Source organism: Hyaloscypha bicolor (genome assembly GCF_002865645.1).
Source record: "Hyaloscypha bicolor E unplaced genomic scaffold K444scaffold_86, whole genome shotgun sequence".
Taxonomy (NCBI): Eukaryota; Fungi; Ascomycota; class Leotiomycetes; order Helotiales; family Hyaloscyphaceae; genus Hyaloscypha; species Hyaloscypha bicolor.
The window spans coordinates 880,686-908,633 of record NW_020194588.1 but is presented as its reverse complement, the minus strand read 5'-3'; the positions used below and the strand labels follow the sequence as shown (position 1 = coordinate 908,633).

General features: G+C 45.6%; 11 protein-coding genes across 11 annotated transcripts; 6 read left to right on the top strand and 5 right to left on the bottom strand.

Moving 5' to 3' along the window:
• Positions 1-3,337: 3,337 nt before the first annotated feature.
• On the top strand, positions 3,338-5,983 carry K444DRAFT_643495 (glycoside hydrolase family 17 protein; the record flags this gene model as incomplete). The annotated part of the gene is made up of 3 exons (XM_024884865.1): positions 3,338-3,371; positions 4,751-4,923; positions 4,988-5,983. 3 exons carry the CDS (start codon positions 3,338-3,340, stop codon positions 5,981-5,983), a joined length of 1,203 nt encoding a protein of 400 aa, XP_024736373.1.
• A 682-nt stretch (positions 5,984-6,665) lies between these two features.
• On the top strand, positions 6,666-7,223 carry K444DRAFT_663866 (uncharacterized protein; the record flags this gene model as incomplete). Its single annotated transcript, XM_024886894.1, has 2 exons — positions 6,666-6,671; positions 6,834-7,223. The coding sequence occupies 2 exons, from the start codon at positions 6,666-6,668 to the stop codon at positions 7,161-7,163; spliced, it is 336 nt and encodes a 111-aa protein (XP_024736372.1). The 3' UTR covers positions 7,164-7,223.
• Positions 7,224-8,359: 1,136 nt separating this feature from the next.
• On the bottom strand, positions 8,360-9,215 carry K444DRAFT_412290 (uncharacterized protein). The gene is made up of 2 exons (XM_024872621.1): positions 8,835-9,215; positions 8,360-8,553 (listed from the first exon to the last, which is right to left on the bottom strand). The coding sequence occupies exons 1-2, from the start codon at positions 9,097-9,099 to the stop codon at positions 8,468-8,470; spliced, it is 351 nt and encodes a 116-aa protein (XP_024736371.1). The 5' UTR covers positions 9,100-9,215; the 3' UTR covers positions 8,360-8,467.
• K444DRAFT_723889 (tartrate dehydrogenase) lies at positions 9,103-10,605 on the top strand (the record flags this gene model as incomplete). The annotated part of the gene is made up of 4 exons (XM_024888600.1): positions 9,103-9,594; positions 9,657-10,147; positions 10,198-10,345; positions 10,403-10,605. Exons 1-4 carry the CDS (start codon positions 9,333-9,335, stop codon positions 10,603-10,605), a joined length of 1,104 nt encoding a protein of 367 aa, XP_024736370.1. The 5' UTR covers positions 9,103-9,332.
• A 225-nt stretch (positions 10,606-10,830) lies between these two features.
• On the bottom strand, positions 10,831-11,929 carry K444DRAFT_412174 (uncharacterized protein). Its single transcript, XM_024872620.1, has one exon. The coding sequence runs from the start codon at positions 11,781-11,783 to the stop codon at positions 11,247-11,249; it is 537 nt and encodes a 178-aa protein (XP_024736369.1). The 5' UTR covers positions 11,784-11,929; the 3' UTR covers positions 10,831-11,246.
• Positions 11,930-12,581: 652 nt separating this feature from the next.
• On the top strand, positions 12,582-14,682 carry K444DRAFT_663864 (MFS general substrate transporter). The gene is made up of 4 exons (XM_024886893.1): positions 12,582-12,976; positions 13,028-13,534; positions 13,586-13,819; positions 13,885-14,682. Exons 1-4 carry the CDS (start codon positions 12,648-12,650, stop codon positions 14,432-14,434), a joined length of 1,620 nt encoding a protein of 539 aa, XP_024736368.1. The 5' UTR covers positions 12,582-12,647; the 3' UTR covers positions 14,435-14,682.
• A 2,453-nt stretch (positions 14,683-17,135) lies between these two features.
• On the top strand, positions 17,136-18,976 carry K444DRAFT_630239 (uncharacterized protein; the record flags this gene model as incomplete). The annotated part of the gene is made up of 5 exons (XM_024883177.1): positions 17,136-17,353; positions 17,416-17,662; positions 17,742-17,922; positions 18,149-18,366; positions 18,440-18,976. The coding sequence occupies 5 exons, from the start codon at positions 17,136-17,138 to the stop codon at positions 18,974-18,976; spliced, it is 1,401 nt and encodes a 466-aa protein (XP_024736367.1).
• A 2,403-nt stretch (positions 18,977-21,379) lies between these two features.
• On the bottom strand, positions 21,380-22,317 carry K444DRAFT_663863 (uncharacterized protein; the record flags this gene model as incomplete). The annotated part of the gene is made up of 3 exons (XM_024886892.1): positions 21,380-21,476; positions 21,586-21,710; positions 21,859-22,317. The coding sequence occupies 3 exons, from the start codon at positions 22,315-22,317 to the stop codon at positions 21,380-21,382; spliced, it is 681 nt and encodes a 226-aa protein (XP_024736366.1).
• Positions 22,318-24,131: 1,814 nt separating this feature from the next.
• K444DRAFT_643485 (autophagy protein-like protein Atg27) lies at positions 24,132-25,201 on the top strand (the record flags this gene model as incomplete). Its single annotated transcript, XM_024884864.1, has 3 exons — positions 24,132-24,393; positions 24,448-24,940; positions 25,006-25,201. The coding sequence occupies 3 exons, from the start codon at positions 24,132-24,134 to the stop codon at positions 25,199-25,201; spliced, it is 951 nt and encodes a 316-aa protein (XP_024736365.1).
• A 446-nt stretch (positions 25,202-25,647) lies between these two features.
• K444DRAFT_482392 (uncharacterized protein) lies at positions 25,648-26,262 on the bottom strand (the record flags this gene model as incomplete). Its single annotated transcript, XM_024873024.1, has 1 exon — positions 25,648-26,262. A coding segment is annotated over one exon (615 nt), but the record flags the coding sequence as incomplete, so codon positions are not given.
• A 790-nt stretch (positions 26,263-27,052) lies between these two features.
• On the bottom strand, positions 27,053-27,832 carry K444DRAFT_613418 (uncharacterized protein). Its single transcript, XM_024880346.1, has 3 exons — positions 27,806-27,832; positions 27,704-27,753; positions 27,053-27,645 (listed from the first exon to the last, which is right to left on the bottom strand). The coding sequence occupies exons 2-3, from the start codon at positions 27,719-27,721 to the stop codon at positions 27,118-27,120; spliced, it is 546 nt and encodes a 181-aa protein (XP_024736363.1). The 5' UTR covers positions 27,722-27,753; positions 27,806-27,832; the 3' UTR covers positions 27,053-27,117.
• Between the last annotated feature and the right edge of the window lie 116 nt (positions 27,833-27,948).

Sequence of the window (27,948 nt, the reverse complement as noted above, 5' to 3'; positions counted from 1 at the left end):
TCGAGAGATTACTAATTATTAAAAAAAAAATACCGGTTCTTTTACTTTTATTAATATTAAGAAAAATATACTATCTATTTTAATTAAGGGCCAAATTTCGAGATTAACTAGATTATAAAAGACTAGAATCTTTCTTCTTTTAAATTAATAAAGAACTAATTATTAGGTTATTATTTATTCTAGTTAAGAGCCAAATTTCGAGGTTAACTAGATTATAGAGAATAGAGGCATTATTTGCTCTAGTTAAGAGCCAAATTTCGAGATTAACTAGATTTTAGAAAATATATTTTTCTGTTTTTTTTAAATTCGAAAAGATCCGAATATTAAGAGTAGTATTCTGCCTTTACTTTCTAAAAACAAGTATAAATTCTTTACTAGTAGTATTCTATTACTTCTATAAGCTAAATAAATAAGCTTAATATAATATAATAGCGGAATTAAAATAATAGCCAGAGCTTAAAAATCTAAGAATCTTATATATTAAAAATACTAAGCTAAAGAGAAAAAGAAAAAAGAAAAAAGAGAAGGAAATAAAAGAAGAGAAGTATTAGTTAAAACTACTAAAATACCGGCTAGCTAGATAAAACCAGTTATATAATAGTTACTTTTATATAGCTTCTAGCTAATACTATTATATTATATACTTTTATTATATCTTTTAAAAAAGTAAAAAAAAAAATCTTTATTAAGCTTATAACTAGAAACTAATTAGTTATTTATAAGAATCTATTACTTTATATATAATTATAATTAGGGCCTCTTTATTTTATATATATTAATTATATTTATAATTATTTAAAAAATATATTAAATTCTAATTATAAATTCCTTTTTTTATATTTCTATTTATATTATTTAGGCCTCTTTTTATTACTTTATTACTATTACTAGAAGTTCTAAAGCTTCTATTTAATAATTCTTTTAACTTAAATATTATATTTTAATTTGCCTTATAATAAAGAACTATTTATAAATTATATTCTTAATTTAATATAATATATAGCTCGTATATATCTAGAAGAAATATATTTATAAATATATTTAAAGAAAAGATTTTCTAGTTTTAAATTAGTATATATATTTATTAATTTATTATAAATGCGTTTTATTTATAAAAATAAGGCCTATTATTTCTATAATTACTTTTATTTATATTTATAAGTTCTAGTTTCTATCTAAAGTCTAATTATACTTATAAATTTAATTACTTTATATTTATATAATTATATTTGAATTTTAAGAATAAGTTAATAATATATTATTTTAAGAAATATTAATTAATATATTAGATATATTCTTAGTATATTAAAACATTATTTATTATTTTAGTTTTAATTTAAGAATATAAAAAGCTTTTAGTTTCTAGCCTATATTATATAAAAGTACTAAATTATTATAGGCCTTTATATATAAATAGTTCTTAATTAATATTATAAGAAAATAAAACAAATATTAAATTATATTAAATTCTTATAAAATAGAAATAAAATAGAGAAAAAGCTAGAATTCTAGTATTTCTATTTAAGTATCTTTATTTTAAATTAGTAACTAATATATTTTTAATTAATATCCGAAAAAAGAGAATTAGTTTTCTTATAAGATAAAATAAAATATATTAAGTTTATTAAGGCCTCTAATTCCTATATTATTAAAATCCTGATTTTTTATAATATTTCGCATTTATATATTATATTTAGCTTTTGAGATTTTTAAATAAAGTAATTATATAAATTTCTATTAATTTATTTAATTTTCTATTAAGTTCTTTTTAGATTTATAAGGGCTATTTTTAGAAATTATTATATAAGTAATTAAATTCAATATTTTATTAAATAAAAGAAAGAAAATTCGAGGATATATAACCTGAAAATATATAAGCCTTTAGAATATATAAGCTAGTATAGCTATAAAACGGCTATATTATAGCCGCTTTACTTAAATCTTATTAGGGTTTTCTTAAAACTCTTTCTCTTATATATTAAGCTTATTAAAGCTCTTATTACTTTTATATATATATATAAATAATAATTAATATATATATGAATTTAAATAACTTTAAAAGATTAAGAATTAAAAAAGTTATACTTAAAGATCTCAAGAACTTAGAAAATAGCCTCAAATTTCTAAGCGAGAAAGTAATATTAAAGGAAGAACTTCAAAATTTTACAAATTAAGAAAATCCGATTAGAAGAATTCTAATTAGTCTAAATTAAAGAAAATAATTAGAAAAGTATATAAGCTATTTGCAAGCTTATAAATATCTTATATTATAAGTAATTTATTATATAAGAAGTAAAAAGTAGCGAAAAAGTCAAGTGCAATTTGTGCAATGTTATATGCAATGTTTTTTCGGGGTTTTGGCAGGAGCATCGCTATCGGCCTCGGTAAAGCCGCTAATCTCGCTACCCGAGTCTTCCAATATATAGTGAAGTCAAAGTGAAAGAGTTCGAATATAGTGAAACCACTATTTATACAGTGCAAACTTGCCACACTAGACCCTGAAGGCTTCAAGACTGAGATTCATGCAATCAAAAGTTTACTTTACAGGAAGATTATTAGGATCGTAGCGAGGTTGAGCTTCATCTTTGCAACTTCTGCGTTTTCTTGCCATGACAAATGCAATATGCTGAATCCACTTCAAAGGTTGAAGTGTCAGCGATGCCAATGTCCGGTCTATAGCTAGTGCGAGGAAGAGAGTAGATAATGTGGTGACTACTACGGATTTAGTATCGGATCGCTTCTTGAACAGAGGAGGCGGATTCACTCTGGGACTTGATTCATGAAGACATAATGTCTCGCAGTTCGAACCTGGACCTATTTCGGTCCAGAATAAGCTTTCGTGTTGGCCGCCATTGTATTAGGCCAATATACGTTATATTTTTCGATAGGTTTGCATGCTTGTGAATCATGGGGCCGCGTCGCAGCTCTCGTAAAACCCCAAGGCAAGTGCTAAGCTAAATCACTCTCTTCTGTCGCCTCAGAATGCAATCTAAACTTGCTCCTCACTATCCAGTCTCCATAGACCAAAACTCGGAAAAGAAGTCAAAACCCAGGTTGCACTGCTGCCGCAAGTCACAGGATGCTCTTGTGGCATGTAGCAACCTTCTCAACAGCGCTGGATCCCGATTTCGCTAACAATTGCATAGGGCGAGGTAATATCCACTGATGCTTCAGCCATACCCACACGGACTTCGCTGCGGCCGACCCTGCTGAGGACAAGGATGAAGGGAAGAAGAAACACAAAGTGTGGCAGCGAGGAAAGGAATTGAAAACGTCCGCGAATGGAAAGGGCAAGGCGGCGTGGCTGACGGTTCGTGGAAGTGTTGATCGGTCGGAGATGAAGTTCTATACCACCGTCGCCACTGGTTCTGGCGGAACGATTGGCTTCATTGCTGGAGTTTGCGGTTGTTGGCAGGAAGATTGAGGGTTAAAGTGACATTGACTACAAATAAATATGGTTCATCTCTCGCGTCAACTGTGCTAACTTGACGAGTGTCTCTCTAGTGGGAAAAGAGAAACTTTGGGCCACATTACTGGCCTTGGGCATTTCTCTCGTACTAAGACTTTCTTGGCCTTGTTGGGATGGGTCGGGAACCAATGCATCGCTCGAGCTACTGGGTCGAAAATCTGGAAGGTGACTGCCGTTACTTCCTGTTCTTGGGCTATCTGCCAAATTTCCCAATGATGTAAAGATCAACAGAGGTAGATGGCTCTTAAAATTCTCCCTATTGTCGTTTCTATCGGCGATGCCTGTATACCAAGTCTCCAAATTATCTAGTTCTTTTAAAGGAAACCTCTTCCACGCTCCATTCTCGACAACTTGGTCTCGTTTGCAGGCCTGGATGAGATACACAATATCTCTCGGGAGTGCTCTTCACGTCCACGCTGCGATCCAGCGCTCGCAACTCAGCGAGTACAGTACAGCATGGTCTGGGTTTTTAGGGCTATTTGGCAAGGATGTTGCATGTATTTTTCCAGTCATACTAGGGACTTTTAAGCTTATTTTAAGAACTGGCGGGGCGATGCAGTAGGACTTACTATGCACTTCTTCTTCTTGCACGGCTTACGGGAAACGGTATGACTGTCTGACATAGGTGCCTGGGAGACTCACGGCCACAAATCACGTGAGAGAAACTGCTTAGAGAAGGTAGGCGCCTTCCTGGTTGCAGAAGGGAGATCTTTGTCCCGCATCGAGCTCTGATGCAGGAGGGAGGGAAGCGATAATACGTCGCAACGTTCAGCGGGCCGGCTCTTCGATAATCCGGAAATAAATCACGTGGAGCGCCTCCCTTTCTTTTTCATCCGATCACTAAAATTGGCCCCGACCCCTGATCTACACAGCCCCATTGAGCTAACCACATTCCCCAAAAGCCAAGAAACCGTTTTGTCTTTTCATTGGTCTTCTCCTGGCACGGTTTAGGTAAGGCGTTTCACTCGTCATATCCCTCGACTCGATCTTCTCGTGTTGTTCGCTCTCCTTTCCCAACGTTCTGTGTTGAATCAACCCCCACAGTCCTTCGTTCCTTAGTATTTCTTCCTTATAGCAAGACACTCATTCCTTCGTGTCTTCGATTTGCTTCTTCGATACATTCTTTTTGACTCTATTGCAAAATTTGAAGAGATCTGCCAAGAAACGCGACGCGGGAAACAACATCTGCAAAGCGGGAAACAACAGAAAACAGGAAACCGACTCGAGAATAAGACGACAATCCCGCCACGATGCGCACCTCTACTTTCCTTTCAATTGCAGCTGCTCTATCCTCTACCGCCTCGGCTACTATTTACCAAGGTTTCAATTATGGAAGCACATTCACAGGTGGTGCAGCGAAGAAGCAAGCCGATTTCGAGGCCGAATTCACATCTGCGAAGAACTTGGTTGGAACTTCGGGAGCATTTACCAGTGCTAGACTCTACACTATGATTGTTTGTTCCCCTCTTGTGGCAGAACCGGCGATTATTTGCAGATTCTAATTATTATCCTGTACAGCAAGGCTTGACGACTTCAGATCCAATCTCCGCAATTCCCGCCGCTATCAAAACGAAAACATCCCTCCTTCTCGGAATATGGGCATCTGGTGGACAAGCAGGAGTGACGAATGAGATTGCAGCCCTGACCGCAGCTATCACGAACTATGGCACAGACTTCACCGATCTCGTCGTTGGATTGTCTGTTGGCAGCGAAGATCTATACCGAGTCTCGGTGACTGGCATTGCCAATGATCCAAAGGGTGTTGGTGTGGACCCAGCAACTCTCGTCAAATACATTACACAAGTGAAGACTGCCGTCAAGGGCACAGCCTTGGAAAAGGTTCTGATCGGCCACGTTGATACCTGGAACTCATGGACTAACTCTTCGAACAACGCCGTTATCTCAGCGATCGACTGGTTAGGCGTGGATGAGTACCCATACTTTCAGAACACTGAGAGCAACGATATTGATTCTGCTTACACGCTTTTCTGGGATGCATACAACGCGACTGCCGGCGCCGCAGGTGGAAAACCTGTTTGGATCACCGAAACTGGATGGCCCGTCAGCGGAAAGACCGAAAACCTAGGCGTCCCAAGCATTGCCAACGCAAAGATCTTCTGGGACGAAATTGGATGTGCATCTGCCTTTGGGAAAGTGAACACCTGGTGGTATGTTCTGCAAGATGCTGCCCCCACAACCCCAGTTCCCAGCTTCGGTCTCCTGGCTAGCAGCACTAGCGATGCTACCATGGGTACATCGCCGTTGTATGATCTTTCATGCAAAAACGTTACGCTTCCTGCAAGCCTGTTGCCCTCTACCGCAACCGCCAGCGGATCCACTGCTACAAAGACAGGCTCCAGCTCTGGCAGCCAAACATCCCCCACCGGATCTTCAGAGACTGGCACCGGCACTTCCTCCTCCCCCTCCGGGACCACTACGAAGAGCAGCGACGCTTCGAGATTCGCAGCGTCGGGCTTGTTCTTGGTATCTGCCATGTTTGTTGCTCTTTTCTAAGCAGTAGCATATATGGGATGGAGAAGCATGTGGATTTAATTGAGGGTTTGGAGCATTCATAGAAGGGGGGATAGTACAGTTTCATATCGTGTAGCATACACTTTGGGAGCCTTATAGGGATCAATTCAGGATTTTTGATTGCCATACATCTCCCTTTCCGGTAAAAACGACAATGCTTGTGTGCGGCTTACTATCACGTATCGCTGAATTCCGAGATGGTCGCTACCTACCTGAGTTTCACTCCAAACACTTACCATTTCGTGCTTCCCTTAGGAGCAGACGTCTTGAGTATAAATATACTCGAAAAATTGATATCATGTTACTCCCACTGTCTCTCGCTTGTACAGTACTTGTATGTAAAGTGGCTGTTTTCTTCCGAAGTGTTTAGGGGTGAAGATTCGGTTGGAGCGTCCATGCAAGCCTAAGTAGCCAAAAGTTGGCCTGTACTCGATTACAGTGGAGTGAACAACCAGTGTGAAAGCTTGGCGCTGCGCGCACCCCAAATCCGTTAGATCGCAAAAACAGAAACTCTCCAATAGCTAAATAACCACAAATACTATAACCTTTGTATTGATAAGATAATAGGAGTATTAATAGTTCTAACATATTGTTTAACCGTTTTTTAATATAAGCTTTGATGCTTATAAAAGAAAGGAAATAGTGATTCTTGAGACCTGCAAAAATGAATGTGCGCACACGTTGCACGGGCCACATCCGTCACGCTGGTTTTTCACTCCACTGTAAATCGGAGACCCCCGCACTTTATCAAAGGGCCGCAACCTTGCTTAGACAAATCTCAACATTATCTTTATCTCAAGGGCAACATCCGGCACTGCTATGCTGAATCAAGGACCGATTATCGCCTCAGATAAGTGCGAGCGAAGGACCGTCTCCAAAATGCCGTCGGCAGTCTTCAACACAAGGATCAGCTGCTGCAGACGGTCCACGAGAGGTGGGACAGATGCGCCCTCACCGAGACATGGGCTCCGGTCCAGCAGACTTCGTGGGTAGTGGAAGTGGCATTCATTTTGTATGGACCATTAGACACGCCTTGCCAGCAACAGCAATGGTTCGAGACATGTCGCATTCGAGAGAGCAAGAGCTGCAGACGACGAGCTCGTCCCTGGTGAGGACGATCGGCTGGATGTTCTTTCCCAGGCATGCTGTGGCGCGCAGATGAACTTTCTTTCTCCAATTACGAGAACAGCCCCGACTCTCAATACACTTTTGAGGATTTGGTCCGCTAGTCCAAACCGTACTTTGACTTTTGGCATTCCCCATTTCCTTTCCTTCACGCTCCAACTGTCCTCGGGGGTATTTGAGAGCCTACCCCTTCACGGATTCACAGAGCTCGATCAAGTGGAAAGCGTGATAATTTGCTCTATATTGTCAATATCTACTGTAGATCGCTGCCAACTCGCCATTGTAGATCCCCTCGCGTCCTAAGCCATCGGCGATGTAATGCTGGCCTTGCAATCCTTCATCGTGTGGCCGCCTTCCTTGCCCAACTTGCAAGCGGTTGTCAGCGTTCAGCCCTTTCTTATTTCCATGCTACGCCTGGATGCTGTTTCCAGGATTGGTGCATTCATCGTTCGTATGGCTCTTCACCTGGGCCTTCATTGGTGCCCTGGCAGATTCGAGCAGTTCTCCCCTGCAGAAGTTGATATTCGGAGACGGTTGTTCTGGTCGATATATTCTCTTGAGCGGTGCCTTTCTCAATCCCCAGGCCTTCCATTAGATCTCAGAGAGATGATGACCTCAAGGTGTGCTACTTCGACAACGAGACCCACCCGTCACCAGTGGAGTGTTTGAACCGCTCTGCTCAAGTCAGCAGCCTCCCTGGTTCGTCATCTTGAACCAACTGCTTCTCCCGCGTCTGACGCTGGCATAGGTTCCCATCTCCTGCTGCCCACGTACCTTGCCAAACATGGACGCATCGAAGGATTGATCTTGGAACTCAGAAGCACGAGAAACTTTCTTGGCGGGGGCTTTGGAAACACACACAATGCGAACCAGCCGAGGAGAAACCAGTCCACATCCAACCCTGCCTGCCAACCACCAACACCTTCGTCTGTCGATGCTCTGCTTGTCCCAGAGATGCCTACCACAAGCTCACCTTTCTGTTCGACTTTCAATCAATAGAGCTTCAACACAGGGTATTTTCCCAAAGCCTTTGCTTCCAACGATCTTGAAAACAGGCCAGACATGTTTGGCGGGCGGGGCACTCCGCGGGACTATACAGACTAATCTTACGATATTTTCTAGTTAATAGACCCATCACATCTCCTCAGAGGACAGGTCACTTCAAGCCAACCCCCGGGGTCAGTGGGAAACCTTGGGCACACGCTTTTTACTGGCCAAGAAGCAGATCGCTAACTGCCTTAACTTTGAAAGAAATGTAGAATCTTTGGAGCAGGGGATCAATTGCGAGATGTTGAACAGCCATCAATCTGATTTCATTCCACTACCTTACGAAGATACGCCTCAATCAAGCGATCCATCATCAGAAACTCTTTGATTACGATACCCAGCATTCTTATTACAAAATCTCAGCAATAGCCATGCAGTTACTGGGAGCAGTGAGTATATCTTCCCAATTTGTACATAAGAGGATGCTCGACACACAACAATCTGTACATGAACAATACTCTCGCTTCAGAATCACTTCTCCTGACCTTCTTCTTGTTTTGGATCAACCAAATCTTCAACACCGACGGTGGAGCACTGGGGAGTCAGGCAGCAGATGCATGGCGGCAACAGCAATGGCGAATGTGATGACACCTTCGATTGTGAAGAACCTTGACCTTCGCCCGCCAGGAACAACCAGAAAGATATCACTTATCAAGCTCACCATTGCAATGGCATTGCCACCCTTTCAGTCCCTGAGCGCCACCAATCGATGCGAAAGCAACAGCAGCAATCAACCCCGCAAACGAAGTAGCGAAGATATTCCCGGAGTACAGAATCGATATTCCTGTTTCGATCTCCTTCCTGGAATAGAAGATGGACAGCAAGTATCCCTTCGTCCGGTGAGACATTGCCACATTAGCGGCCGCACATGAATATCCATAATTCGGATTATGTGATTGGACCAGTCCGAATGGACGGGAAAACATTACGGAGGAACGATGACCGGACCCACAAGGTGCAGGACTCCGACCAATACTTCGAATTTTTCAAAAGCCGGTCTGCACGCGAGGTCGCCACTGGTTCGGGAAGTTAGAACTCCCAACTTGAGAGCTTGTTGAATGTTCATAAAAAGCATTCTTTATCCTGGGGCCAGTGTTCCTCATCTCACCCAAACCCTTCGGCCAAATATCTACGCTTTTTTTAAGCACGCGCAGAAACCATGTCTCCAAGCAAAGTAACCGAGCATCCCACTTACAAGATTGCATCAATCCCTGCTGACGGGATCGGACCTGAAGTAATCTCAGCCGGTATCACCGTACTGAAGAAGCTCGCTTCCACTCTCGGTACCTTTAACCTTGAATTCGAGAACTTCGACTGGAGTTCAGATACATACAAGAAGACAGGAAAATACCTTCCAGGCAATGCTCTCCAAACCTTGAAGAAATTCGACGCTATATTGTTCGGTGCTGTGGGCGCCCCTGGTTAGTTTTCATAAACTACATCTCAAGATGATCTTAACTTGCTGATGTATTACTGCCAACAGATGTCCCAGACCATATCTCTCTCTGGGGGCTTCGTCTAGCAATCTGTCAACCCCTCCAGCAATACGCCAACGTGCGTCCCACAAAAATATTCCGAGGAACTCAATCTCCCCTACGCAATTGCACAACCGGAGACCTAGACTGGGTGATCATCCGCGAGAACTCCGAAGGCGAGTACGCAGGGCACGGGGGACGAAGCCACATTGGCCAAGCCTGGGAAACCGCGACTGAAGTCTCGATCTTTACACGCCATGGCGTTGAACGCATCATGAGATTCGCGTTTGAAACAGCGAGTAAGAGGCCGAAGAAGCATATTACGGTCGTAACGAAGAGTAATGCGCAGAGGAACGGAATGGTACTTTGGGATTTGGTTGCAAAGGAGGTTGCCGCGGAGTTCCCGGATGTGAAGGTCGAGAAGATGTTGGTTGATGCGATGACGACGAGAATGGTGCTGAAGCCGGAAAGCATTGACACTATCGTGGCTACAAACCTAGTGAGTACCGCTCTGTTTGAAAGGGAAAGGAATCAGCTAATTGAAAATAGCATGCCAATATACTCTCTGATCTCGCTGCGGCGCTGGCGGGGTCTATCGGCATTGCGCCGACGAGTAATCTGGACCCTACTCGCGAGAATCCTTCCATGTTCGAGCCTATTCATGGCTCTGCTCTTGATATTATTGGGATGGGGATTGGTGAGTGCCGCTTAGGCCTGGTACGAAACTCATTGGAAATAGCTGATGGTTGGGCAGCGAACCCGGTAGCAACTTTCTGGACCGCAGTTGAGATGTTGAAGTGGCTTGGAGAAGAGAAAGCTGCTAATGCTTTACTTGAAGCTGTGGAAAACGTTTGTGAGAAGGGCATTATTACGAAGGATCTTGGTGGGACTGCTACGACGGCTGAGGTGACAAATGCGGTGTGTGATGAGATTCAGAGAACCCTGGAAGGGAAATAACAATTCTCTTGTAAATCCTCATTCGTTTCTTTTATATTTATGAGGAGTGGGTGTTCTTGTTAGTCGCCCTAGGCGGCATTCCATAGCGCCCATTTAGCTCGACTCAGTAGTCTCTAGCAATTCCCGAACAATCACTTTACCTTTAGCAATACAGCAGAGCCATATTAAAGGAATACCTCAGTGTTTTGAAACTCAATAATATCTTCCGTGAATAAGAGAGTATATACATTTAAAGTTTCACTTGTTGTTTCCCAGTTTCACTTCAGTGGACTTACAAAAACCCTGAGTAACGGGAAAGATCTTAGCTCAACGATTTGCATTTGCCATCTAAGTAAAGTGGCTGGAGCCCATTGCCCGCTTCGCATCCCTGGGGTAGTTTCCCTTCCCGGGCGAACTTAAAGGTGTGTGAGATACACGGCCTAGGGATTCAATTCAGAAGAGGGATAACATGGACGACTGAACTTCTCCAAACCGTGGCTGAATCCGATCTGTCGGTTTTTCTTCAGGTTTTCGACCACTTCGGGATCCAAAGATGAACCGCCCATGTATGTATTCAGCGCAAGAAAGCCACCCTTACCCTCAGCAACCAAAGCGTCGGCCATCCAGTGATTTCCAGCATCGCAGTTGTATCCGCCGGGAACTCATATCCATTTAAAATTGGCTGGACATCGTCCCAGCTCCGCCATTCTCTTTTGTGCCCATTCTTCTTGTTTCTTTTGCTCTTGAGGTGCAAGTAACTCGTCCTCCGTCTGGCGAGTAGCCATGGTGATATCATGCGCGCTTGCGAAAGCAGGGTTGATTGAAATATGCTCAGTTTGTTGAGGCTGTGAATGGTCTAAGCGTGATATCAAGGGATTCTTTTTCGTGGAACGGAAGTATTGCTTTGAGGGTCTGTCTTGACGAGAGGGATTCAGACTAGAAGGCCGTTGGTCTCGACGCGATTTGTCTAGTCTGGATGGAAGCTGGTCTCTGTTTGAGTGGGTTAGTTTGAAGGGAAGGCGTTTTCCACTTGTGTTAGACGAAGAACCTATTCTTTGTGGCTGATCTAGTCTTGAGGGAAGTTTACCTCTAGCTGGTCGGGATGGAAGAAGCGCATCCAGGCGAGCCTCTTCAGCCACTGACTCGATTTTTGACGGGTGAGGCTTGTGTCGAGGGAGTTGATCGCGGTCAGAAGGCATTTAAGATGAAACCTCTTCGTTATTGGGTTCTTCGTGTCGCAGTTCGTGGTTGTTTCGAGTTGAGTTCTCTCAAAGAGTACGAATAGATAATGTTAGCGGGGGAGAATAGTTGGAAATTTGGACGCTATTATAAAAGTTGATTGAGGCAAAGGCTCTGTGTGAATCTAAGAGCGAGAGAGATCTGAGTGTGCCTAGCAAGCTTTTAACGGAAGAGGTGCCGCTGAATATCAATAACATTGTAAGCCGACAAAGGAAATAAGATCAAAAAACAGGTGCTGCATTACAAATTGAATTACGTATCTGTTAACTATATAGATTGTTGAGCTTCATACATTTTCTTGCCGACTGCGGCAACAACTGTCAGGGTTACCTAGCCATTTTAGCGAAGGCTCTCGAGGTGCTGTACAGTGCAGTGAAACCCCAACTTTACGGGTGTGGCACGCACAACATCTGCGCACATCTTTTTTGCAGCTCTCAAAACATGCTAATTCTTTCTTTATATAAGAATAAACATGACTTTGGAGCACCATTAAAGGTTGTACTATAGCTATTACCTAAGCTAGTGTTATTGTAATATAAAGATTAACTGATTTGTAGTTATTTAGATATTAGAGGATTACAGTTTTCGCGATCTGAAAGATTTGGGTGTTCGCAGCGCCAAGCTTTCAAGCTTTATTCCCAAGTACGCCGGAATTGAACTCCGAAGCGAAGCTTGTGGAGCACTTCAATGTACCCTGCATGCCGTGTCACGCCCTTGACACGACGAACGCTCTGCCAAAAGAAAAGTGGGTTAAAGCCCAGAAACCCGCATATTCGGCTTCACTCCCTCTCATCTAGATTGCATGTTCATTTACGGACTTCATCATGTCGGAGCTATTATACGCCATCGAGTTGGTGCCCGACAAAAGAAACGAGTCCTTGCCTTCACCGCCACGGAACTCTATTTCTGTGTCGGATCCAGTGCGTGCTCTAGGAGACACAAAATCTGTTTCGGGCAGCTCAATACAAATCCCAATCGACTTGGAAGCTGGGGGTTTGAAAGAAGGGCGCATTATTGTCATCATCGCAGCCTTGACAGGCGTCAACTTTCTGGGTAGCTTGTGCAATGGTTTCATCACCATCGGCCTACCTAGAATAGCATCAGACCTCTCTCTTTCAGAGCATCTCATATTATGGCCATCTGCAGTTTACTAGTAGGTCTTCTTCCCTCTCAGAACCGGAGTTTTCAACGCTAAATCGTTCAGTCTGACGAGCAGTTCCTGCCTGCTCCTTGCCGGCTCCGTCGCCGACGTGATTGGCAACAAACGTGTCAATATGCTTGGCTGCTTCCTTACCAGCACATTCATCCTCGCATGCGGGCTCGCTCGGACAGGCATTGAATTGATCATGTTCCGCGCAATGCAGGGTATTGCAGTCTCGCTCTGTCTGCCTACTTCCGTTGCTATTGTTGCGAATGCCGCTCCAAGCGGCAGGAAACGCAACATTGGCTTCTCGTGTCTAGGGTTTGTTCAGCCAATCGGATTCTCATTGGGCATGGTACTCGAAGGTGTTATTCTGGACAGTGTAGGGTGGCGATTCTCGTACTACCTTTGTGGAAGTCTTTCGCTGGCGCTTTTTGGGGTAAGTTTATGGGCTTTGCCAAGAGATGCTGTGATTGAAGGATCAACTTTGGCAAAGCTTAAGCAGGACATCGACTGGGTTGGAGCAATTGTAGTATCGATATCTATTGGGGTGTTCTCTTACATCCTTGCGTGGGTTCTCGTGCTCTGGATCAGTCAAATTCTTTGCTGACAACCCTAAAGCACACTCACCAGCTCCGTCTCATACATATCCCGGCCCGCAAATATTGCTCTGCTGCTGATCAGCGTTATTTTTGTTCCTGTTTTCGTCACTTGGGAAGCCCGCCGTGAACGTCTACATCTGCCGGCTCTGATTCCAAACTCCCTCTGGAGAAACACAGTCTTTACCAGCGTTTGCCTCACGGTGTTGTTTTCTAATGCTGTTGCGAACGCAATGGAAGTTTTCTGCTCGCTTTTGTATGATGCATTCCCATCTCCTTCCTAGAACATTCCATACACACATCATACTGACCAAGCTATAGCTTTCAAGAAATCCAGCACACGTCTGCCCTCGGAGCTTCGATACGCATCTTACCTTCTCTCCTGGTGGGATTCCTCATTCAGCTCACAACCGGCCTCCTCATCCACCGAACTAGCCCGTACCTCCTCGTCCTTGTCGCTCTTCTTCTCAGCTCCGGCGCTCCACTTCTCATGGCCGTCGTCTCGTCGCATTGGCCATATTGGTATGCCGCCTTCCCAGCACAGTTGCTCTCGCCTTTGTCATGTGACATTATGTTCACCATCGGCCTGCTCGCTGTTTCGGAGGAATTCCCATCCCACACGCAAGCACTTGCCGGTGCAGTGTTCAATACCGTGGCGCAGTTTGGCACTAGCCTTGGACTGACGTTGATCGCGGTCGTTGCCGCATGCGTGACGAAGAAGGAGGGAGATCGAGGGATGAGGAGAGAAGAGGAACTGTTGGCGGGGTATCGAGCCGGGTTTTGGACGGCGTTTGCGTCAATGGGACTTGCTTGCATTATTGGGGCTTTCGGTTTGAGGAAGATGGGAAATGTTGGGGTGAAGAGGGATTGAGCGATCCAAAGGGCTTTGATTGCGATTGCGAAGACGTACTCTAAGGTGACAGGGAAGCTTCAAGGCTTCCAAAATTTGCAAAACTCGCGCCAGAATTGTTTTAAATATTGTGAGGGAGTTCTTAGAGCTTAAGCCATTTGGCGTTGAATATTCTACAAATGTTTGAAAACTGGATGGCTTCAGCTTAGGGCAGTGGATCCACTTATACATAGTTAGCCGGCCATCTCGCAAAGCCTTGTGAATCACCGCCTCAAGTTACGACCCCTTCATGTTATGACCCCACTATTCACCGAACTCCATGTTCTTTTAATGTGATTAGACTCGCAAGCAAGCCTCTTTTTGCCTCGAACACAAAGATTATCCTTCTTACTGATTCACGCCTGTCGTTCACAGATACACAATCACTTTCAAGATCAGGGAAGGCTCAGACATAACCACACAAATCAGTACTTCTCAATGGGTCAGTTTTTGAGCATCAGGTCTTCCCCCTCACAAGAAATGTAAAGAGCTGGACAGGGGGACAATGGCAAGTCTGATGCTGTCCTTTTCGAGAAACCCTATTAGCTTGACATAAGACCAACTCTAACTCATCAAAGCCGTGCCCCACCTGCAACCCCAATCCATGTTAGTGTTAGCAAGAAGATCAAGCATCAGTCAGTATGTGGGGAGGAGAATATAGGACGACCGGATACTGTGGAGCGGAGAGCTGGTGCTGGTGCCAGGCCAACGATGATTCCGTTGGTGGTTGCATGGGCTGCTGTGCTAAAAGACTTCACGGCGGCTACTGTTATGGAGGAGGTGGTGATTGTTGCTGCGGGGGCTGTTGAAATTGTGTTTATAATTGCTGAATGACCAGCAGGAGAGGCTTGCTCCACCGAGGTGGATGTTGCTCTAGGTAAATGGAGGCTTTGATTTATCTTAGTCAGAGCATCGGTGTGCTAAATGTGTTCCATTCACACAGACACTTGAATCGGTGCTAGCGTACCCAACCAAGTATGGATATGCCTTGATTCACATAAGGCAACGCGCTGTTATAAAAGCCCAGAGTCTTCCAGTTTTGCATTTACCTCCTTCCTTCAAAATCACCAATTCCATTGCAAGCCTTGATCTCGTCGAAGAGGCATGGGTACTACATCAAATACTTCTTGATACATTCTTGATACATTAATTTCCTCCAGGGAGCAGTACAAACCTCAAAGGGTCTTTAATTCGATACTCAAATTTGAGCTTTGGCATTGCCAACCTCTATCTCATTGAAGAGATCTGAGGCATCTATCCAGTATCTCTTAAAGACAACAAGGCTTATTAATGTTTAACATAACGCTAACAAGAACACAGAAGCAAACATTCAATTTGCAGCTCCTACCATCTAAGCCTTGGTCTCGCTGAAGAGAAGCAGCCATTGTTACGCTCTACTGCTTCACTGGTAAATTTAGCGTCACGTGACCATGATGACGTATACGGCTGTAGTATTTAGGACACCAAAGCTCCCGCACTCAAGAGCTTCTCTCCTTAGTTTAGAATCCTCGGAATTGAGCCACTCTACCTTGCTTTCCAAGCCCAGAGACCCGGTCTCGTGACAGCCATAAATTGAGCGGTCTTTGAGCATAGCAGGTCTTTATAGATACAAAAACAGTGTGCCCCTGCCAATCCCTGCAATATCCCTGTTTTGCTCGCGTAGCATTCCTAAAACATCAGTGTACGTCCAAAGGGGAAATAACAGGAGGCCAACTCTGATTAGAATGCATAAGCACCCTGTCTGGGTAAACCCTAGAACGGGTGCTTATGTAATTGAGAATTAGATTCCCTTCTAGCCCCCTTTCCCTATACTTCGCAAGCTAATTTTTATAATTTTATCATAAAGTAAGGCTTCCTTTTTCGGCTATTCTTTAGCCCCCGGTATACGTATAAAATATGGACAAGACGTACGTCCCTCTATCCCTTACTTGTAATTACTTAGGAAGTATATCCTCAAGGATATATATATACTTCCCGTACTTAAGGTATACGTATATATACGCTCCTATAAGGCGCCAAAAGCGCCGAATGCCGTGCCCCTAGCCTCCTAAGCTCCTAGTATTAGTAGAGTATTATATACTTTAAATATAGATATACTTTGTATACAGATGTGCCCTATATGCCGTGAGGCGCCGAAGGCGCCGCACGGGGTGCCCCTAGCATATTAAGGTCCTAATATTAGTAGAGAAATAAGCTTTAGAACTCCCAGAACTAGCGCTCTGTCTAGTTGTAACCACGAAACAATCTGCAAGAAGGTCAAAGGCATTATTCAACTCCGAGACTTTGACTTGAAAGGCAAGATATACCCAGTTGATTTGGAACTATTAACAACGCACTTCATCCTCTACACCGAATCTTTTTCGCTTCCAAATTTCATACTTTGCAGCCTTTGATACCAAATAACAGCTTTCAATACTCCACTCTGAAATCTCCAACCACCACTCGAAATTTTCAAAGAGCGACCAAGAAGCCAAACTATTGGTCAACGGAAAAAACAACTTGGCACCCTGTGATTCTGTTACGACACATAAAGCACATCTGCCAACCAAGCGTCAAGCACAATGAGCTCCGGAGGCCAGTGAACGGGGGACGAAGAAGGAGGGGGACAAGGACGAGAAAAGAACAAGTCAAGAGGCACACTCAGAGCCGAGAGGATTCACAATAGCCCCCCGCGTCAAGAGGCATGAGCGGGGCACCTTCGAGCCAGCGCGGAGCGCATCTAGGTCCGATGGGCCACCCCGCTCCTGCTCGGAGTGGACATCCTGAACATGGTGAAGACAGTCACCATTTGTCAATAAGTCAACTTGTACAGACGACTAGGGACCTCTCTATGGACGGCATAGGTGCTTATTCTGGACTGGGAGGAACAGGCAGCGCAGCCCTCAACATTCTCGTCAAGAGGTATATGTGGGTGGTCGGGAACGGTATCGGCCTCCCCCGCAGGAAGTTTTAGACCGCCACAGAGAGCAGCAACAGAAAGGGCAACGAGAATGGGAAAAAAGAGAAGTGGCCCGTCAGCACGAGGAGTCGAGATATCGCGCGGCAAATGGGTCGATGAAAGGATACGCTCCGGGTCTTTTACCACAATACGAAGAATTGAATTACCGGGGGCGGGAGGAGCCGTACAAAGTGCCTACGCCCCAAGAAATGGAAGAACGCAAACGGCAGGAAGAAGCAAAAGCGGTTGCATACGAGAAGCAACAACGGCTGGTAGGTCAGGTAGCTCGAGCTCCTCCTCATCCGGGAGAACAAATAGGAGACTCCAGCCAGGATACAACTCACACTGGAGTCTGCTGGGCCTGCAGAAGGAAGAGGGAGGAAGGCCGTTGTTCTGGAGAAAGTCCAAAGTGTTCACAGTGCATCAAGGGCGACATCAAGTGATGCTATTACGGCAACCAGAAAGTTTCCAGTGGGCGAGCGTGTGAACAAATGCCGGCGCGATAGGAGTAGATGTAGTGGTCACAGTCCATGTGAGCGCTGCTACAACACGAAGAAAGGGGGATGCACCTATGGAGATAAACCATCACCTCGGCCGGCATGTGATATCTGCGCTATGAGAAAAGTGAAATGCGACAAACAATCGCCATGTTCACAATGCGTCTCTAAAAAGCTGCAGTACCAGTATAAAGATCAAAATGACGGACATACTGACGAAGGAGAGGCCCCCTCGGTGGCATACTACAAAATATGTGATAGGTGCAGTGAGAGAAGAAAATCCGACTGTAATGGTGGCTCTCCATGTCAAGTTTGTATTAGGTGCAAGGTGCCCATGGAGTTCAAACGCACGCCAAAGAGAGGATATGAGAATTTTGGTGTTAAATATTCAAACCCGCCTATTCACGCCGGAGGCTGGCTCGCGTCGCAAAGTGGAATGGAAACGTTTGGAGGTGGGGGCGAAGGTGGAAGCAGAGCCTGTATGGGTGGAGCAAAGCCACCACCGCTCACTGGATCGGAGCCCGGAGGCAGAATAGAATGACGGGGCTATAGACAGCCGACGCGATCATCTGCAGAAGTTCGCAAACCAGGGGACACCCCAGGTTGGATCGCAATAAGGCACGACGGCGGCCTGTACATTCTGATTGGATTATTCGTCCCGAGGGGGTAATACCTCCTTTTGCTCCTCCGCCCGACACGGGGCGGGTGCGGGTTGCCTACCATTTACGGAACAATGCGTGGGTTTACGAGCCCCTGGAGCGTGATAGGGTACCAGGAAGGGCGATTGGTGCAAACGGTTCCGGGGATTGGGCTTATGACCCCGACTTTGCAGGCGGAACTTATAGAGACGAAGCACCTGGCGGAGGAATAGTGACTCCAGGCGCGGGGTCCGCAGGTTATGGACATGGCCAGAGACCGCTTGAGGGAGGCCTTCTGGGAGCGGAAATCCAGGACACAGTGAAGCAGGCAGTGGTGTTGGCGGGGGAAGCGAAAGCACGAGAAGACGAAGGCCTTCTGATGATGGAAAGTCGGCGGGAGACAAAGTTTCCAAACGTCGTCATTGAACAAGCAAAGTTGTACACGAGTTGATGTCGAATACTATGGAAACTTAGTTTCTTAATTGCCACTAATACCCACTGCTGACGCCTTCATGAAGCTGTATGGACATCTCGTTCTATTCGAGAAGCGCCTTCATTGCATTTAAGCCCGGTGGTATGGTGTTATGCGTTGAGCTTCGGAATTGTGCTTGGTTGAAGCACTATGGTCAGAAATCTCAAGTTACCTTGCTAAGCGTTTTCCTTGATGTAGCGGAAGAAATGCCTCTTGTCTCCGAGTGTGTGAGATTATTAAAAGTACCCAAGCAAGCGTTGCCTTAGGAAATCGTTCACAGAACCCTATGCTTTATCTGAATATGTGTGTTGTGAATCTGCCATAGGAGCAACTCTTAAAAATATTTGAAGATTTGAAGATTTGCCTAAGGTCGGTTCTTGATATGAGTTTAGGAGAGCAGGATGTCGATTGTAAACTGATTAAATTGCCTTTCTACTAGGATTTGACCTTCCACTGGTGCTGGTAAGCTACATCTCCCTTGCACCCCCAATGCAACGTAGTAGGCAACATGTGGGGAGTACAATCACGGGGATTACAGCAATCATGAATTGTGAATAAGCTTGCGACTTTCAAGGGTGGCACCAGACATGAATCACAACGACCGTAATCATTGACCCTTTAATTGAATAATTCATGCGCTCAAGCATGTATAAATGTCGAGATTTACAGAGCCAGTAGCTAAGCCCCACTATTGGACAGCGTAATAAATTACCTCTTCTCGCAATGATTCGAAGGCGCCGATAATTGTAGTACGGAATTTCGAAGGGTTGTGGAAGGAGGGATACGGGTAGAGACAAAATTTGCATTTGTGGCCATTGAGTATGCCCCGTAAACAGATGTGGAAGACAAAGTGAGCTGATCTTCGGGGGTGATTCATTGATGACAGCTAATTGTGACATTATTGGGCTACATAAGAATAATCTTTCGCCAAGGCATGAACTCAGAAATAGGCCACTCTCCCGTGCGAACCCGTGGAGTTCAATTTACCAAGACGTTAAGCCTCCGATTCTCTTTTATCGAGACAGATGGACTCGCCGTTATAGTATATATTTACCCTGTACTTGAGATATCGTATTGATTGTTCCGGGTGCCGAGGTCCAGTGGCGTCGTCGTAATAATCGCTTGCCCCTTTTCCGTCGCTAAATCTGAGACATCTCGTCTAATTTCGGGGGGTTAGCCGAAAATCCCTATCACAGCGCGGTCGAGTGACTCTCACATCAAAGTGGACTATGTGGGCAAATATGAAGAAATCTCGTATCGTCTGGCCCCAGCCGTGTATATTTTCTCATCCAAGGGCAAAATAATGAACTTCAACCGACTCGTCCTCAATACTGGACATTCGTGTCGATCTCGGCTATTTCTCCGCTTAGGCAAGGGTAGGAGTAATACATTCTACATAGCACTGAGCCGATACCTGCGCATTATTATCATCCGCCCCACATGAATTGCGATTAGCGAGTGTATAAGAGCTGCATCGACCATCTTCAACCTGATTAGCATTACACATCGACTTGAGTTCGTGGTGGACGTACTCCGGTCTGTTGAAGACTCGGCGATAGCTCAAGTTGTGGAAACAAGATTTGCAGAGCGAATTCGATGTGAGGCTCGGAGATCAATTTTTAGCTTCCCATGGATTGCGCTAAGTTTTGTATTTTGGGCCTTATCTTGAAGTAAATGGGCACAGTACATGAGGCCCCGTCATTCCTAGCTTGAAGCACGCAATTGCTTGGATTGTTTTCAAGGCCCATAAAGTTTCTTTTTTTGCGACTGTCACTCGCACGATGGGTATGAACAATCTTTTCTGGCCCATGTGGAGCGGTTGTATAGCACAGCCGAACCATCACCACGCGTACGAACGAAACATATGCAAGTTCTTGTTGGAATGAAAATTTATTGACAATAACAGCTGGCCCTTCAAGTCAATGACCTGGGGGCATATATATACATGGTAGCGTGATTTGTCAATTCCCATATGAAAAATCAGCTGACGTGCAGAAATGAGAAATTCCCCTGGCAAGCTAACGTCCCGTAACGTCACTTTCAATAGTTCTTTGTGTAGGGTTACTACGCTCTAGAACAGAATCTTTACAAAAGGCACTATTGCGGCTCGGATTTGACCACCCATTCCATACGAGACAATGTTCTTTTTCTTCAAATCGTTATCGATGCACAGAATATTGAAACTGCGTTCATTTACCTACAATCCTTGTCAAGCAACAAAGTTGACGCTCTTGCTAACATATACCACAACCAGGGATAGGACATGCTCTTTGAAGATCCCCGCCGTGTGCAAGGCTGGGTCCGGCTAGCACGGAAGAAACGGTTCAGCGACAAAACAGGGGAATGCACCATCACCGCTCCCGAATTCGACCGACTACTGGGCTACTCAGCAGTTGCGACTGACGCAGCCGCATCCTGCTTTGCAGCAGGACTTATAGCAGCATATCCCGACGCAAAGGTGATTCTGAACGTGCGTGACCTAGATTACAAGCATGCAAGCGCCCTCAAGAATGTTTGCACAGCAATAAATGACGCTAGGTCGGTTTAGCTTTACAAGACAAATGATAGGGTCTCGGCTTTTCACTGACGCCTGACTATTTGGATAGGCAGGGTTGGTTGCTATGATCAATGTGTTTCTCTTTTTTGTCGTCTGTTTGTGATTGTTTGTTGCTGTTTGGAGACTGCTGCTCTGAGGCTGGTTGCTTTTCCAAGACTGGAAGGTTTTGAGTAGAGTGGTAAATCGAAAGTATTTTATGAGCTCGCAGGACCGTACCATGTTTGCTATCCTCAAGCTCATTTTAGCAACCACATCCCCCACCGCCAACCTCACCATCCCTCACCATCCTCACCACTTTTCTCACTTCAGGCTTCCAACCATTGTTCCTTTCAGAAACATCTTCTTTCCATCCACTCCAAGCATCTACTTCATCATTCCACACTGCCACCCGCCCAAGCAACGCTACCCCACCATCAAAGAACCCCATCCTCATTCTCTCCCCTGCTTCCTTCTTGGCACCTTCATAAATACCCTCATACCTCTCCAGTGGCTTGTCAATCTCTTTCTCCACCACTTCCACTATCTCGTCCAAGTTGGCCATGAAACTGCACATATGAACCTCATTTATTTCCTTCTTCTCTCCTCCATTCACGACTTCGACGATAGATTTTGCAATATCCCGATATGTGGAAATAGCGATTTTGGTCTCCTTCTTATGTGGAAATATAACAACACTTGCCCAGAGAGCATCAATTCCTAGTATACCATCTGTCTTTAACGCATCTTTGAGAATAATGCCGGAATAGATTACTTTCCAGTTCATGCCGCTCGTCTTCAGCTTTTGCTAGATCTCCAGGCGCGTCTGATAAGGAGGTAGGAGTTCCCGAATCTTAGGATTTGAAGTATCGAGACTATATTCAGAAGGAATGAAGAGCTTGACTCCGGCTCTAGAGGAGGCGTCGATGATGGAAGAGGTGAGGTGGATGTCCGAGCCAGTGAAGGCGCAGAGTACGGTTTCCGTTTTGGTAAGATGAGTGACGAGATCCGAGGAGGAGAAATCGGTTTGTATGTGAGCCATATCGGAATGGCCATCTTGGTTGTTATGGTTGGACTCGTACTCGTGAGTGTGAGTGCGGCCATGGTCATGCTTGTGCGAATGGCCGTTAGCAGTAGAAATTTTGACATAGGTTTTCCGAGTCAGGACAGTAATTTGCAGTAACGGCTCGTGTGACAAAACGTGCATAAGATGGGATAGAATTGGCGAAGTTGGAGTCTGTCAGGTGATGTTAATCAGAATGCTCCCCACTTTGCTGATGTACCTTATGGAGGAGTATGGTTTGATCACGTGAGGCTGTCTCGGAATTAACACTTACGGCTGCTACCACAATTTTTCTTCCATGTTCTGCCATCCTTAAAACATGAATTAGTGGAACAACACGAAGATTCGAAGAAATATTCTTGATATTCAACGTTTCAGTCGGCCGAGCGGAAGAGGGGTAGAGCTAGCTCCCGGAATAGCGGAAACTTAGCCCTTACCTCTCTCCTAAAACTTGCCAAATCGAGTTTTCAGAGGCGACTTATTAATCGGCTCTTGATAACCGAACTCCAAATGTATGAGGACTGAAGCCTTGGAGCAGTTCCAGAATTGAGTGGATAGGAGCGCAGTAGAGGGCAACAAATATCGGTCTATGAACTTCCAAGCAGATGAGGCATTAAGATCCCCAAGGAAAAGAACGAGTGGAATGGCTAGTGACCAATGAAATGGAATTGTGCCTTTGATTGACTGGATTGGGATATCATTCTCGGACCACCGGCGCTCATTTAAAGAAGAAGAAAACACATCTTTAAGGTTTCTTGACCGCGAACGACGATCAAAGCTAATGGGAAGTTTCCGTAGAGGGGAACGACTTTCAATTTAGGGAAATCTGCGATCTTACACATGTTCTTTCAAGGGAAGCCACTAGCCAGTTCAAGTTGCAAGTGGACGTGGCAAAAGACCAACATAATTCTCGTTGTGAAGTTCGTTGTGAAGTTCGTTGTAAAGTTCAAGCTTGAGGCCCAAGATTTATACCCGAACCCTCCTCCGTTACCATGTGCTCTCATTCTTCTGTCTGCGCTGTATTAGTATAGTTGGCGATGAGTTGGATATATTGTGGCTGGTAGTGTGTGTTCCCATATCTTGTGGGGAAGGCTCCGTGGGAAGTTGTGGGAAAAGGTGGAAGGTTGGTTGCGAGGCCATTTTGTATGAATTTGATGTTTTTGCAAAGTCTGTGGGGGAGTTGGAGGGTTTTATATACTGTGACAAGTGCAATTTTGATCTAGACAGGAACTAAAACTGATCGGTCTTGGCCCAGAAAAGGGGCGGTTGTCACGTGCCAGTCCTATCTGATGCTAAAATAAGCGGCAGGGCTACCGGCCGCTAGCGTTGCTGCCTGGTTGGTGCCTCATTCCTGCCGCTCGTCATCCCGAGAAGGTAGGCAAGCTCACGCTTTCACTCACAACACCATCAAATTACATCTTCTGTGACGGCAACCCTGTTTCCCTTCGCTCTCTCTCTTACACTAAGCTCCTCTGCCACACTTGAATTCAACTCTCCACCAGAAGCTTCACTTCGCGACACTCCTTCAGTTGTTGATCATGAGGTTACCTCGAAGTCCCGCCTATGCGGCCATCTTCCTCTTCCCCTTCCTCACCTCTGCGAATCTTCTAGACTGCAATCATGCTCGAGCAGACGGTGTCGACTGGACGTTCAAGCCGTTGGGAGGACCGAAGTCAGTCCTTCATGCTGATGAGGGTTCAGCGAGCTGGACGAACACGACATACACAATCGACCTCTGCGCGCCTCTGAAGCGGAAGAACGACGTGCCGGCCGATCAAAAATGTCCAGGCGGTACTCGATGTGAGCTTCCCCAACCGATTTCTCCCGCAAACGAGCTTCGCTGACAAGGAGTAGTGTGCAGTATCGTGCGTGTGATCAACAAAGACGATAAAAAGGATTTCATTTCAGATGCGTTTCCTATTGCTGGAGAACTGAGAGACCAAGGAGGCGGATATTCCGATGCAAAATGGACACGACTAAAGACTTCGAAGCTGGATACGGATGCTGGAAAGGAAGGCGTACGACTGGAGATTAAGGGGGGCTTCAGGACGGTAGACGGCTCGAAGAAAAAACAAAAGGCATTTGTGGAGTTTATATGCGATAAATCGCTAGTGGGAGACGAGAATCTTTGGGATCCGGAGGACAAATACGGGGATGGGAATACCAAACGGGAGGAGAAGGCCAGCGGGGAGCCGAGCCTGCAATTCGTAGATTACGACAAATCGGGCAAAGATGAGGATGTCTTGACTCTGTTGTGGAAGACAAAATATGCATGCGAAGAGACGAAGAAGGAGGAGGATGCAGAGAAGAAGAGTCACTGGGGATTCTTCACTTGGTTTATCATCATGTATTTTTCTCCCGTCCCCCCACAACACTCAACTCTGCAGAGATGGCCTGCTAATCTTTTTACAGCGCGTTCTTATCGACTGCTACATACCTGATATTTGGCTCCTGGCTCAACTACAACCGATATGGAGCGCGTGGATGGGACCTTCTTCCTCACGGGGACACGATCCGAGATGTGCCATACTTGCTTAAGGATTGGATGCGGAGGGTACTGAACACGTTATCAGGACCAGGTACGCGGGGCGGATATGCTGCAGTATGAAAAACGGACGAGACAACCTGGTTCAACAGATAAAGAAGGATTTGAAAGAGAAGAGAGTGTACACCATCATTGGGGCGGCGTATTGAAGGAATGGCATGATGGCTGGAAGCATTGGCAGCCTTGTATCATAGCCGATGCTTGTCGGATTTTGACTTCAATGTACAACTTGCATCCATTGGCGGAATCGAATGCTAGATGCTCCTGGACGATTCCCCCAGTCTTTCATGTCTGCCTCTGATGTACTTTCTGGGATCGGCCAGCGTGGTTCTGTCGCTTCACTCGTCTAGGAAACGGTGGTTTTTAGGCCTGCTCCTTTCCCATGATTTTTTTTGCTAGTGTGGCCGGTAGATGGCAATGTTATCATTACGCAAATATCTTCATGCTATGTCCTGCTCCTTCTCTACACTCCCCTCTATGGGAACGGCCCTCCTCGCAAACCACTCGCGTTCTACACGGAGGTTTCTGTTCACCCATAACCAAGTCACCAGCGCCCAAACCCCAATCCATATGAACAGTACCCCAAAAGACAAGCCATACGCCGTGTCAAAATCGCATCCCCAGGTAACAACGGCCAGTGCCGCAATAAAGATCACCCCTCCAATAGTCCACCAAAGATTAACATCCCAAATCATCCTCCTGAAGACTGGACTCGTGTTCCATCTTTCCTTCAACTCCTCCCTATACCCCTTCCCCTGCCCCGCATCCACAGCAACAAAATCCTCGATAACATAATATGTGAAAGGTTTACAACTCTCTCCCTTCGCATCACTACTAACTCGGAACGGAAGTTTGAACGGGAACAGACTGGCAGCAGCAGTCAACACCGCAAACCCCACCAAGAAGCCTGGCGTGAAGAGGAACAGCCATAATATCGGCTCATCGAGACTTGTGGATATCACATACGGCACGATCCCAATCACGGTCGCAGTCAGGTACCACCAGAGCAGGAAATCGGCACCCCATTTTGAGTCCTGTCCTAGCGGTGCGTATTCCGAGGGGTATTTGAATAATCGATAGCCTCGTAGTGGGAGTTCCAACAATTCGCCGAGACCGAGAGAGGCGCAGGAGAGGCCGAGGTTTATGGCAAGGGAGAGGGAGGTGTAGGAGGCGAGGGTGTAGTGGAGGAGGCAGGGGAGGATGAGGTCGAAGAAGAGGAGGCCTAAGGTGCAGAGGAGGATGGAATTTTTCTTGGACCAGGGACTGAAGGAAAGTGGTGGAGGTTCCCTTGGGGGATGCTGTGAAGGGAAGGAGGATTTGAGTGATGATCGAGAGGTTTGCGTGCTGGAACTAGACCGAGTTCCCAGCTCTTGTTCGAGGGGATGTGGTGGTTCATGGTTGGAGTTGTGTCTTTCGAGCATTTGGGATCTCTCCATGATCTTGCGTGGGGATATATGTTCTTTTCCAGACCCGGCGACCGGGGCCAACTCTTGTGTTGATCCCATCAACGCCGACGAAAGCTTTGGGACGGGAATAATCCCATTTTCTCTGTTGTTCGAGGGATTGGGACGTTGGACTATTAAGGTGATATTGAAGCAGGAAAAAATCCAGGTGATCCAGGTGAGGGGTTGCGTCACAACCGTTGAGACCGTCCGAGCTATCGGCGGAAAGGTCGGCACTTGGCTCACCGGCACTTCACGAGAGATTTTAATTGGCTCGGAGCGTCAAAGCCGCCTACCGCCGCCCCCTTTCGGCTTAGCGAGGAGATCCGAGCGCTTATCGTGGCTTATCGGAGCAACCTCCTGAGCAGCTCACAACATCAGGCTGAATTAATTGCCGATTGGAATAATTGGGAGACAATAGAATGAGTGCTTTTTGAACGAGGATATGCTTGGTTTAGTCTTAAAAGACTTTGTCGACTTCTTGCTTCAGAGGATAGTGGAACTTAACATTTCTTTTTCTCTTCTCCACATTCTATCTCAGCCCTCGCGCTCCGCCGCAACCAATCGAGAACTCCACTGCTTAAACAAGATCATCCAATCCCAACCCAGGATCTGATCGACTGCAGGAACCGTAGATCTTCCCCGGATCCGACTTCTGGAAGGACACCATCGAAGCCTCCGAAGCCTCCGAAGCCTGGTCGCACTGAGACCAATTGCTCGCTTTGCCACATTTCTAGAAAGTCGATTTTGTGGTGATGGTTTCGATAGCAGGCACCGTGTGAGATGCAGGAGTGTGGAGGTTCTCCGGAGAGAAGGCATAAATAGCATGCCAAGTCCATCATTCTCGCCGGCCTGGAACCCTCTCAATCTATATCTCTCCAGATGCGCAGGCAGACTCACGTCCAGAAGCTGACCGTAGATCCGAGATCGAACGGCCCATGGATTGTTGTTATTTGCGTGGTTTCCGCAGCGGCTGCCGTTGTCTCCATTTGCTTGCGGATGTACACCCGCTTGGTCGTTCTTGACTTTGTGGGATAGGAGGATTGCTTCATGATAGTTGCGTGTGTGAGTATGCCCCTCCTCTTGAAGGTTGATCATTCGGGTGCTAAACGAGGCAAATAAGTCTTCTCAGTTGCGACATCAGTTACGACATCAGTTGCTCTGTTGTACAATGTAAGGGCGCGGATCGTGAGGTGAAGAAAGCCTTCATTGATATAATAGGCAGGAGCGATCTATATACGGCTGAATCGAGCTTGCAAATTGCAATTATGAGCAAAACCATCATAAACGTCTTCCCTCGCTCAGCTAAGCAGCCAAAGCCTTGATCGTTCCTTCCAATTTCTGTACAGCATCAACACAATCATCACT